Below are 12,452 nucleotides of genomic sequence, written 5' to 3'. Positions count from 1 at the left end.
GAGCGGAAGCCCAACAGGAGCATGGGGCAGGACAGTCTGGAACTGCATTTACCACTGTGGCTTCCTCCAGTGGAGTCACTTGGTGCCAGAGGAGGTGGATGCGGCTTGTCCATCAGCATGCCAGATGAGGGGGCTCCTCCCAAGGGGACAGAGGGGATGGAGTAAGGGCCAGGGACACCGGAGACAGAGGGAGGGTACCCGGCCTTTGCTGCTTTCCCTGCTTCATACACTGTGGAGGGAGATGAAGAGCAAGAGAGATTACATCGTTCCACCCTCCACAACCCTCACATCAAGAATCCCTGAAGATGTGCTTAAGGGAGCTCCTGGATGTGTGTGCGGGCGCGGGCTCACGTATGTATGTGTGTGTTCTACTAGGCCTGACTTGATTCATTGGAAGCACTCTCCCCAACCCTCTTGGACTCCTCCAGCAGTGACATAAGGGATTATAGTGTTTAGTGGTACCTGGCAACTGAGTAATTCAGTGGTGCTGGGAGCTGTCACAGCAGCCTCCCCTGGGGCAGCAGCAGCCCACTCAACCACCCTGAATGTGGGCTGCCTCAGCCTCTGTAGGAGGCCTAGCCCTTGGACTGCCCAGAGGATCCAAACCTCTTCTAGAGAGGTGAAGCCAGCCATGCGCTGACACATGGCCCTGCTCTTTGAGTTCAAAAGCAGAGCAGATAACCTGATGCCTCACAGAATCCGCAGTGTTCCTAAGGATACTAAAGATACACATTGTGTCTCTCTCCTTCAAGATGTTTATGGCAGGGGTGCCAAACTTAATGCCTATAGGGGCTGCCAGGGAGGTAAAATTGTGAACCCCGAAATGAGGACGAGTTCCTTTGTGGACCATTTTGTCATAGGAGTAAATAAGACTCCTCTGTGGCTGGAGGGGACCCAAAGGCTGTACTTTGCACATGCTGCTGGTAAAAAGAAGAGTTCTCTGCACGTGAGAGGCATGGCCAGGGAAAGTGTTCTCTAGTTTGGATGCCCAAGGAGAGGGCAGAAGCCTTACCCCACAACCTCACCATCCTGAACCTGCTCTTCCTTTCATCAGTAGTGTTAAGAGAACTCCAAATGCAGGGATGTAAGTGTGGATCAAAGGCATGGAGAGGTGCCTGTGTGTGAGAAGGCAAACGGGCATGGGCATCGCAGGAAGTCAGGGGCTCCCAGCAGAGGGCAGTCTGGGATGATGCGTTCTGGGGCGGAAGGACAGGTGGCGGACGAGGCGCTCAGGGCACAGAGCTGTCTGGTGGAAGGCGGCGTTTCTCACTCACAGGCCCGAGGGCAGCAGCAGGAGTCGGGGCAGCATGGGCAGCGGACGTAGCAGCAGCAGCTGTGAGGACAGCACTGGCACCAGCAGATCCCCACCAGGACGAAGGACAGGACGACTCCCAGGACCACCAGGCCGACAAACACCCACTCTGCAGGGATGCACAGAGAGATCCGCACTCGCGGCGGCCCCGCCGGGGCCTCCCTGGGAGAGGGAGCGTGTAACGGGACACAGAGCCCCCAGACTCAGGAGGGGCTCTGACTCGGAGAGGTGCAGGCCCTCCCAGGGCTGGGCTGGGGCGTGGAGGACAGGGACGGTTACCCAGGTCATACTGAGCACACATCATGTCCACTATAAAACGCTAGGAGCAGTTTCAGGGCCCCTTCCCAGGGAGAGGGCTTACCTTACTGACTGGTGTCAGAATAGGTAGGGGACAAGAGCAGAGAAATTCCTGGCTGGGGACAGGGGACTTTGCTTGCTGAGCTACAAAGTGGTGATTTCCCTGAATATGTATCTTTTGTAGTCAAATTAATCTTATCCCTTAATAGTGTAAGTCCTGAGAAAAAGTTCTCCGTGTCTATGTGGTCTAAATCAGAACACCTCTAGGCGGTCCAGGTCCCTTATGTAGCCATCTGCTTTCTCTGCTGACTGCCTCTTGACGCCTTTCCTGTGCTCAGCATCTGAACTGAGATTAAAACCATTTCCTAGAAAAAACTAGAGACATAGGCTCTGATAGAGAAATGCTGTCCCTGTCCCCTAAGAATGGTTTGACCACAGGCAGGCTGACCGCGCTACGTAGCCAGCAAAGCCACGGACTAAAGTGGTTCAGGCTGTGATGACCAGCAAGGCTAATGTGTATATCTGACCATGTTTTTAACATCAGCTATTTTCACAGCTCGGCCAGAGACTGAATATAAATTTAATTCATTTGCCCATCCAACAGATAAAGAGAAAGGAAACAAATTTTATCTGGCTTAGATAAAAATGACTGTGGCCCTCGAGTGACTTGATGTCATGCTTTTGGGACTTGGCTATAAGACCTAATGTCCTGCTGGGGGCCTGGGATGGACTGGAATGAGCCATGATTTCCTTTCAAAGCAAAAGATTAAAGCGATTCATTTTGATTGAAAACCATCTACCAAAAATCCCTTTGCAACCAATGTCAAGTACACATTATTTTGTTTGAATTTTAGTTATTAAATATTTCTTCAACAAAATAGGACATTCATTTAGAGCTTGAGAATATGACATTTTGGTTAGATAAAGGGTTTTGTGATAATGATAAAGTTATTTGACCTTTGCTTAGAACATAATTTTCTCAGAGAAAACACACAACTTCGATTTCCTAAGTGTCCCTCTTCACTCACCCAATAGAAATACACTCAAATTAACCAGGTCACCCTCTCTTCAGGGCGGAAGTGAGAAGGCCAGAATGTTCTGGAAGAGCTTCTTGCTGAGGACAGTAGATAGTTGAAGGCTTTGGCCTTGCCTTTGCACTAACATAATAACACAATGTGACCTGAGATAGATATGGGCCCTGAGGACTAGAAGAGCTGTGTGGTATGGTAGCTACAACTTGGGTCAGGCAGTCAAGGATTAAAGACTGGCAGGTTGCCCTGGAGAAACAAAAAATGTTAGCCATGAAAGGATTCTTGGAGTCAGAAGGGAGGGAAATTCAGAGGACCAGGACCAGATATGAGAAAGACAATAACTTTTCCTTGGGACTTGTAGATACAACATGTAGTTTGAAGCAATGCAGTGTAACACTGTGGGTTTTATTCTGATGAAAAAATAAGTACAAATTGACTGAACTCTGGATAAGGTGGATCACAAAGAAATATCTATTTGTGATCTTGGGATCAACATCAGTAAGAAGAATGTCTGTGTTTGGGTTAACCCGCTAATGGGAAAGCATCTGGAGATTTCACAGAAGAGTGAAGCTCAATTGTGAGGACTCTGGATATTTCTTAGAACTTGAATCAAGTCTAAAACAATCGCCAGGATTATTTTGTATCTTTCTGTTGCTCTCAATTATTAGTCAGCTCTTAACCCTTTGGCAGAAGCCCTCAAAGCAAAACTGAATCTCACCCTTTTCTACTTTCTGTGTTTGGATATGTCCTCTCCCGTAGTTCATTCTTGTTTCTCTCTGAGCTCCTTCCATGATGGGCTATAGTGCAGCATCAAACTATTGCTGGCTTGTCTAGCTGATATGTTCAAAAGAAGCTACAGAAAAAGACAGAGGTGTGCATTTGGTGCAGGTGTCCTTCACATAGGGTCCGTGGACCCCAGGGATTTAGGAGGTCAAAAAGTCCTAAATTGCTTTGTTATTGCTTTGTGATTGCTTTGTTATTGTATACAAAGCAATATAGATTGTATAGAAAGCAATATAGACCTGTAAATGTGTACTTTTCAAGGTAGGAGGGGTACATAGCTTTCATAAAGTTTGAAAAAATGTTTTGGTGAAGTTATAAAAGGCAATTCCAAGTAACATGGTTGTACAATAATGAATGGGTAAATATTAAACTTGGGCTTCCCTGATAGCTCAGTTGGTAAAGAATCCGCCTGCAATGCAGGAGATTCCAGTTCGATGCCTGGGTCGGGAAGATGCGCTGGAGAAGGGATAGGCTACCCATTCCAGTATTCTTGGGCTTCCCTGTGGCTCAGCTGGTAAAGAATCTGCCTGCAATGCAGGAGACCTGGGTTTGATCCCTGGGTTGGGAAGTTCCCCTGGAGAAGGGAAAGGCTACCCACTCCAGTATTCTGGCCTAGAGAATTCCATGGACTCTATAGTCCATGGGGTCGCAAAGACTTGGACATGACTGAGCGACTTTCACTTTCACTTTCAAACATGAAACTTAGGGAACAAGGAATGCAGATAAATAACAACTCCATTAAAGATACTTATAGCAACTGGGTGCAACTAAGATACTGAGACTGTCAAAGGGCCTGCATACCCGACATACAAGGACTGGGGCCCCATCTCAGCCTATTTTTAATCACCATTATTCTTTTAGGGCCTAGTAACAGAAGGAATACAGTTTCAAGACTCTTCCAATGGGCTTAGTTCATCCTGGAAAATACCACAGACACATATAGACAAATGTGCAAATAAGTTAAAGGAGCAATTAGTAACTAATGCAGAAGCAAGACAGATGGAGGGGTAGCAAATTAAGCAAATACAGAGTTAAATGACTGAATACCTGGCATAATCTCCACAGCAAAACTGGGCAAGAGATCAGCAAGCAGCCCTGTTCTGCCTAGAAGAGGTGGAAGGAAAAGAAGAAAAGCGGTTACTCCAAAGGCAAATACAGCCTGAAGCCTGGCTTTAGCTTGTACCATCCCTACATGGGGCCACTGATTCCTGCTCTTTGAGTGATGAAAGGCACATTCCCAAGGCTGGGCTCAGTCAAGACAATGACCTTCTCCATCAATCCTTAGCAGCCATCTAGGAGAAATCTGCACCTAAACCAGGCAGAAGCAGAAACAGAACTTTCTTTCCAACTATTATAGAAGGAGGAAATCTTTGCTTCAAATACAAAAAATCCTGCTTGACACATACCATCTCCATTCATCTATACATCCACACATTTTATTGGAAAGTCAAACACATCTGTTATCTAAATAGTCAACCTATGTCTTCATACATCCATATACAGCCCCATGTCCATATAAACACAAAAGTACATATTTGGTTTTGACTCAGAATTATCTCCCTACATGATTCTATTTATAGACTAAAGATATGTCAATGATTAAAATTTTCAAAGGGAAGGAAAAGATACAGCTAGATCAATTACACATTCTTCCACATTCCTTCTGGCCTCAGAAACACTCTGTACAGTGTATATGGGACGGCTTTTCCATATGGCGCCCGCAGCTGGCGTGGTGTGGGACCAAGTGCCTTCTGCGTGACATGGCACAGAAGCCTCCGGGTGCTGTCAGACTCGGGGCTCTGGGAAGCAAAGAGCTGTGCAAGAAACAGCACCCTGGGAGATGTGGGGAAGGCGATCAGTCTTTTAAAAACTGGCCTGATTTATCCAGAGAGAAGGGCCCAATGCTTCCACCATGTTCTCATATCCAGGTAAATGTAAAGGCCATGATAGAACTTCTGTCCCTACCAGGTCCTATCACATGCAGCCTTGTGAGTAAACAAGTTCTATTAGGTAACTACTAGCAAACTCTACTCATTTCAGACTTGTGACGGCAAAGGTCACTATGGTTCTTAAGCCTGCAACTGAATCTGACTTCATTTATGGGCATGACATATGCTATAGAATAGCTCTGTCCAGCAGAAATTAATGTGAGTAACTGGCAATTTTAGCATTTCTGGTAATAGCATTAAAAGAGCACTTTTTTTTTTTCCCCTTAAGTTGAAATTAGTTCTCCCTCTGGAAGACCCCAGCATTGGATCCTGCCGGGGTCCCGGCCTCACGTCCTCCTGCAAGAGGAGATGGCTGACCCTTGGCACGAATGCATTGGTTATGCAGTAACCCTAGCAAGACAAGCTGGAGAGGTGGTTCATGAAGCTCTAAGAAATGAAATTAATGCTATGATTAAAAGCTCTCCAGTTGATTTGGTAACTGCTACTGGCTTCCCTGGTGACTCAAATGGTAAAGAGTCTGCCTGCCAATGCAGGAGACCCAACTTTGATTACTGGGTTGGGAAGATGCCCTGGAGGAGGAAATGACAATCTACCCCAGCATTCTTGCCTGGAAAATCCCATGGACAGAGGAGCCTAGCAGGCTACAGTCCATGTGGTTGCAAAGAGTCAGACATGACTGAGCAACTAACACAAACATACACTGATCATAAAGTTGAAAAAATGCTTATCTCTTCCATAAAGGAAAAGTATCTGTGGTGTCGGAGAGACTCCGGAGAGTCCGTTGGACTGCAAGGAGATCCAACTAGTCCATTCTAAAGGAAATCAGTCCTAAATATTCATTGGAAGGACTGATGCTGAAGCTGAAACTCCAGTACTTTGGTCACCTGATGCAAAGAACTGACTCACTGGAAAAGACCCTGATGCTGGGAAAGATTGAAGGCAGGAGGAGAAAGGGACGACAGAGGATGAGATGGTTGGATGGCGTCACCGACTCGATGGACATGAGTTTGAGCAAGCTCCAGGAGTTGGTGATGGACAGGGAAGCCTGGCGTGCTACAGTCCATGGGGTCGCAAAGAGCTGGACATGACTGAGCGACTGAACTGAACTGATACATCTCACAGTTTCATTGGTGAGTAATCTGTGGCAGTTGGGGAAAAAAAGGTGTCTTAACTGGCAATCCTACATGGATCATTGACCCTACTGATGGAACAACTAACTTTGTACACAGGTGCATACTAAGTCACTTCAGTTGTGTCCAACTCTTTGAGACTCTGTGGAGTGTAGCCTGCCAGGCTCCTCTGTCCTTGGAATTCTCCAGGCAAGAATCCTGGGGTGGGTTTCCATTCCCTTTTCCAGGAGATCTTCCTGATTCAGGGATCAAACCTGCCATCAGGTTGGCTATTTATCACTAGTGCCACCTGGGAAGCCCCAACTTTGTACATAGGTATGTTTTAAAATTTTTAATATTGTAATTACTGTTTGTGTATTAACTGAATGGACTGTTTGATATGTTTTTCACAAGCACATATACTTTAGAGACTTTTGTAATTTGTAAAGTAAAATGTGCTATGCATAATTTTCATCAGCTGTGGCAGAGAAGGATTATTAGTGTTGTGGACTTATCTTGCGTGGTGGAGTGCCTGGTTCACCACTCTTTTCCTCACTGTTGAGACCACATAAAAATGTATGCAAGCAACGCTGCTGCTTTGAGATCAATTAAGGAACTAACAAACTCAGTCTCAGAGACTTGTCTCTCCTAGATTGAATGGGCTCAATCTAGGATGAAAAGAAGTTAAAAGAGCATGGATTTTAGAATATGTGACCTTATGACCTTAGACAAGTTATTTAATCTTTCTAAGCCTCAGTTTTGTGTTTTAGATTTTATAAAATGGGCATATTCATGGTACCTGTCTCATAGAATTGTTGATAGGACTCAATGAGTGGTACATTTATTATATATTTTATATATATGTATACATGTATATATATAATATAGTGCCTGGCACAAAGTGAAAGGTTAAAGCGTTAGTTGCTCAGTTGTGTCTAAATCTGCATCTCCATGAACTATAGCCCACCAGGCTCCTCTGTCCAGGGAATTCTCCAGGCAATAATACTGGAATGGACGGCCATTATCTTCTCCAGGGGAATCTTCCTAACCCAGAGATTGAACCTGGGTCTCCTGCACTGCAGTCAGATTCTTCACCATCTCAGCCACCAGGGCCCAGCACAAAGTAAGTATATAATTCAGGATATATCGAAGGAAGCCTGACGGAATTGCCAGTGAGAATTCAAATGATTAGACTAGTTTGGTGGGAGGACACATAGTTGTTATATCTTTACTAACAGAATTGTTAGAGCCATAAAGCTAAGATGTAGAATCTATACATGATGGAATGTTGAGGAAAGATGCTTGTAACATCATATAACATAGAGATTATACTACAGTGTATAGTATGATCCCATTTTTGTTAAAATTAAAACTGTATTCATGGAATTCAACATTTAAAAGGTATAAAATGGCATGCAGTGCCAAGGAGGCTTCTCACTTCTGAGCCCAGCTTCTCAGGACCCATCTCTAGAGGTGACCATTGTTATGAGTTTCTGTGAATCCTTTTAGAGATGTCTCATGCCTATAGAAGCATCCTGTATGTATGCATCTGTACATTCTATCCACTCTACCCCCCATCATTTAGGGAAAGGATTGCATACTGTACACACAGTTCTAGGGGAGGAGGGATGAAACAATTCATATGAAAACCTTTGTAAACAGTTATATTATAGAAAAATATGTTTGCTGAAAATAAGTTCTATCTCGGTAAATTTGTGTTTTGTTTCAAAGATTTCCTTTTGTAGCTCTTTCAATTGGCTTTGTTGTAAATAAAAAGGTATGTTGTTTAAATTTTAAAAAAAGATGAAATTAGCTTCATAATATTTTCACTTGTATCAATGTAGCCAAAATATTAAGGCTTCAAAGGCTCAGTGACCACACATCACTATTACAAAGCACAACTCCAGGCGTCTGGTCTCTTTGGCTCGCTTAGAAGACAACTTTTCCTGTTGAGGTGTGTTAAAGAAAAAGTTACCCATGTATGTGGCTTATATTTTGAGTCTAAAGGACATAGTTGGTCACTGATCCTCTCCTCTATCAAATCACTCCACAGAAAAGCAGCTCTGACAAAAGTCAAAGAAAAGAGGAGCTCTTCCAGGACTAGAGGAAGATGTTGTAGCAGAGGTAAGGTGTAAGGGAGTCAGGTGAGAAGACTCTGCTCACTTTATTTTTCTTGGCTCTCCTCAACTGTACAAGGCCAGTGTAGTGAAATGTATCCCGGCCATGTCTCCTGCATGGTCCCACATTTGAAAAGTTAGTCAGGACCAGAGTGCATTACAAGGAAAATGAAGCACAGAGTAGGCCCCTAGGTTAGCTCTGCTTTAGGTTTTGGCAAGAAGGGTTTCCTTCTTGTGCAGCTGACATGGTAAGAGCAGTCTGCTGCTTGCAAGGTCTCTTGGAAAGACAAGTTGGGGCCAAGTAGGTCACTGGAAAATGGCATCTTGAAGGAGAGTTCTCTGACTAGCCTTTGACCTCAGCCTTCATGGAAGGCTGAGAGGTAACCATAAAGTTTACATGTGGTCCAGTCCAGTTTCCTATGAGAGACACAGATACGGGGCTAAAGTCCAAGCAAGTGATTAAGAGCATCCATTGGTCTCATATGGAGTGTTCTGTGGACAAATATTTCTTGGAAATCAACAAGGTAATAGACAGGTAGTCAAGGATTTGGGAATTTAGGATCTTAGACATCTCTTAAAGGAATAATTAGTATTAATTACCAGGCAATAGCCAATGATCAAAAAGTCAATATACTTTGCTTTTTATCAAGACAGTTATCAGGTACTTACTTAAGAGTTTTTTTTTTTTTTAATATGCACAATTAGCACTTCTAAATATATCTCTTATTGTGTCTAGTAAAATGAGACATTTATTGTGTTTACTCTCTAGTTCTCAAGCCTACCAATGTTTTAAACATCCTTTTATGTGCTGTAGCCCAAATCATTAATTACATTCATAATAGAAATGTTACCGATGATACAAGCTATTGATTTGTATACAGTTTCTCACAGAAAATTAGCTACGTGATAATCATTAACTATAAATATAAAATCATTAACTATAAAAAATTGAAGGAGGCTATGGTGCTCACACCTATTATATAGAGCATGTTCTACTGGAGAAAGCAGGGGACTGGGAATCAGGGTAATGAAGGCAACTTTGCCATGAGTTTACTCGCTGATGGTTAACAGGCAAATTCCTTCCTCTTTCTAGGATCCAGTTTTCTCATTAGTCAAATGAAGTAGTTGAAGGAAGAGATCCATATACAGGGAGACCATACATATTGGTTTGTCTAGGATAGTCCTGGTTTATGCCTGGTATAATTATTAAGAACACCCCTTTTTAATTTCAAAGTCTTCTAATTTGGACAATTATTTATATGGTCACCCTATCCATAACATTCTCTGCTCTCAAATCTGATACTTAGTGATTAGAGATGCAAGCTCAACTCTGTACATTTATATGGACCAGTAGGTAATGCAAACAAGTGCAGATGCCCTTCTGTAATACAACCAACAGCAGTTAAGGGTACGGCATACAGCATATTGTGTCTGTAGGGGCCGCTCCTGCCCACCTCTAGACGATTGTTACCTCACAGAGATGTGTCTTCAAGGTTGCAAATCTTCCTATTTTTCAAGATTAGCCAGACCTCAGATTTTTATGTAAAAAATCCTGATTTTCAGATGTTGGCAACTGATTCATAGATTGTTAAAAATCATTGGGCAAGACATACAAAATATGTTTGGGGGCTATAAAACCTAGAGATCATGTGCTTGCAATCACTGAGGGATATATATGAAAGTGAAAGTGAAAGCCACTCTGACGTGTCCGACTCTTTGCGACCCCATGGACTACAAAGTCCATGGAATTCCCCAGGCCAGCTACTGGAGTGGGTAGCCTTTCCCTTCTCCAGTGCATCTTCCTGACCCAGGAATGGAACCCAGGTCTCCCACATTGCAGGCGGATTCTTTACCAGCTGAGCTACAAGGGAAGCCCAAAAATACTGGAGTGGGTAGCCTATCCCTTCTCCAGTGCATCTTCCTGACCCAGGAATGGACCCGGGGTCTCCTGCATTGCAGGCAGATTCTTTACCAACTGAGCTATCAACACAGATATAATTATGAGGGATAAAACACAAAAGCTGGGTTTCCCCAGAGACTGTTTAAAACAACATCTTGATGGTGTTCTGACACTACTTCTACACACAGAATGTTAGTGAATATAAGCTCTAGGCACTAAGTTCAAATTGAAATCTGAAAGCAACAGTTTGACACAGCAAATTGTTAGCCCTTATTTCTGGGGAGCTGGAATGGGCATCATGGAAGAACAATGAAGGGGCTTTCATTTTTTAGACTTTTTTATATGTGTAATTAAAAAAACTTACAATAAGAAATATGGACAGGAGGTTCACAAAACTTGTCACTCCAACAGAGAGACATGCATCGGGCTTCTCATTCTCCCTGAACCAACAGCCAAAAGCTGAAGTTTCAGAAGACGATAAAGCCGTCCCATAATGCACCCATGCAGTGTTAGCCCCAGGGTGGTGTCAGTGACAGAATTTGGCAGTAAAGTGGGTAAAATTAAATGTCTTCAAAATTCAGAACATAGTAGGAGTTTGGGGATAGCTGGTAATACCACTATGGTATGTCAACAGTAGGGAGAAGAGGGGGAGAGAGAGAAAAGCTCTCTGGCTTTTATACCATGACCTATATTTTCCTGGAGCTAAAGGCATTTTAAAAAGTGGATTAATACTGAAATCCTATATTTCTGAAAGTCATTTTGCTTTCAGCTTCTTGCTTAACAATTTCTAAGAAATGCTGTTGTCAGTTAGAAATGCTCTAACTTTTCTTCCCATTCTCTTCTATCCTATCATATCCAATGAGGGTTTGATCTTTGAGAGTCCGAACAACTGCAGTAAATACATTCCAGATTTCCACCGCACTTTACTAACACTTGTGAATCACTGTCATTCTTCTAGGATTCAGTTAAAGAGTGGCAATTAGAAGTTACTTTAATGTCTAAGAAAAGGACAGAGAACAGACCCCGCAAATAGAAGGCCACCTTTACTCTTTTCAAACCCAGCTCAAGTTATGAGTAGAAAATAGTTTTCATGTAAGCACTCAGTTTTCCCTTAACCTTGCAGAATCCATCATTTTAAAGACACTTCCACATGAATAGACCAAATGAATCAAGCATACTGATAGTTTGTAATGCACATATCCATGTGCCAGTCTCATACCATACCGTACCATCAGAAACCTCACAGCCCAAAACAGTCACATATTTTGGGTTGAATGATGAGGGCAGAAAACAATCATTGTGAATAAAATAACTTACAGATTTTAACTGTATGATTTCCCATTTCAGCTGTTTTCTGCCACTGACAGCTTGAAGTTATCCCCAACTAAACTCTTGGTACATTCTCCTGAGAACAAGCTCATTTTTGGAATGTCTCCAATTCATTCATTCAATCAATAAAGAAATGTGTATTGTGCCAGGTGGAGACACAGAGAAGAAGACACGATCCCTATGCTTGAAAGTCACACACTTGCCCACGCAGCTTGTCCAACAGTGTGAGGTTAAGAACTCAGCTTTGCTTATCTGCTTCTGTGCCATATGACTTACCAAGGTCAAAGGACTATCTTCCTGCCAAATTCCATGTTTTCATCAGCTTTTGGGGGGCATTTTTGACATCAGGTTCCCGCTAGTCATGAGGCCTTCCCTCAGAGACACAATCCTTGCCTGGTTTCCCACTCTTCTCCTACCCATGGCATTATTTTTGTATATTTACAACAGACCATGTCCTGGTAACATCTCCCCAAGGTTCTAATCCCTTTTTCTTGGCTGGTCAGGTCCTCAATGCAGGACGTACTTACCTTCTTTACTAAGATAACTAGCTAATGAACTTCTGCTTCTCTCAAATCCATACCACACACAGTCTACAAAACTCTGAAATATGTTCTGACAGTCCTCT

General features: G+C 43.2%; 1 protein-coding gene across 6 annotated transcripts in view; it reads right to left on the bottom strand.

Moving 5' to 3' along the window:
- ILDR2 (immunoglobulin like domain containing receptor 2) overlaps nt 1–12,452 on the bottom strand; it is a 68,459-nt gene that overhangs the window by 21,491 nt on the left and 34,516 nt on the right. For 3 of the 6 annotated variants that reach the window (XR_006266112.1, XM_043450273.1, XM_043450295.1), the window contains exons 4-6: nt 4,471–4,527; nt 1,275–1,421; nt 53–229 (exon numbers count right to left, since the gene is read on the bottom strand). The exons of 1 other annotated variant lie outside the window; for it this stretch is intronic. Coding sequence is in view for 4 of the 5 variants with exons in the window: in XM_043450273.1 (XP_043306208.1) it covers nt 53–229; nt 1,275–1,421; nt 4,471–4,527 (381 nt within the window). In the remaining variant the exon portion in view is untranslated. The remainder of the gene's footprint in view (nt 1–52; nt 230–1,274; nt 1,422–4,470; nt 4,528–12,452) is intronic. 2 more of the 6 variants (XM_043450288.1, XM_043450303.1) reach the window with 2 other exon arrangements.

Source organism: Cervus canadensis, chromosome 2, assembly GCF_019320065.1.
Source record: "Cervus canadensis isolate Bull #8, Minnesota chromosome 2, ASM1932006v1, whole genome shotgun sequence".
Classification (NCBI taxonomy): domain Eukaryota; kingdom Metazoa; phylum Chordata; class Mammalia; order Artiodactyla; family Cervidae; genus Cervus; species Cervus canadensis.
This window is presented reverse-complemented; position numbering and strand designations above follow the sequence as displayed.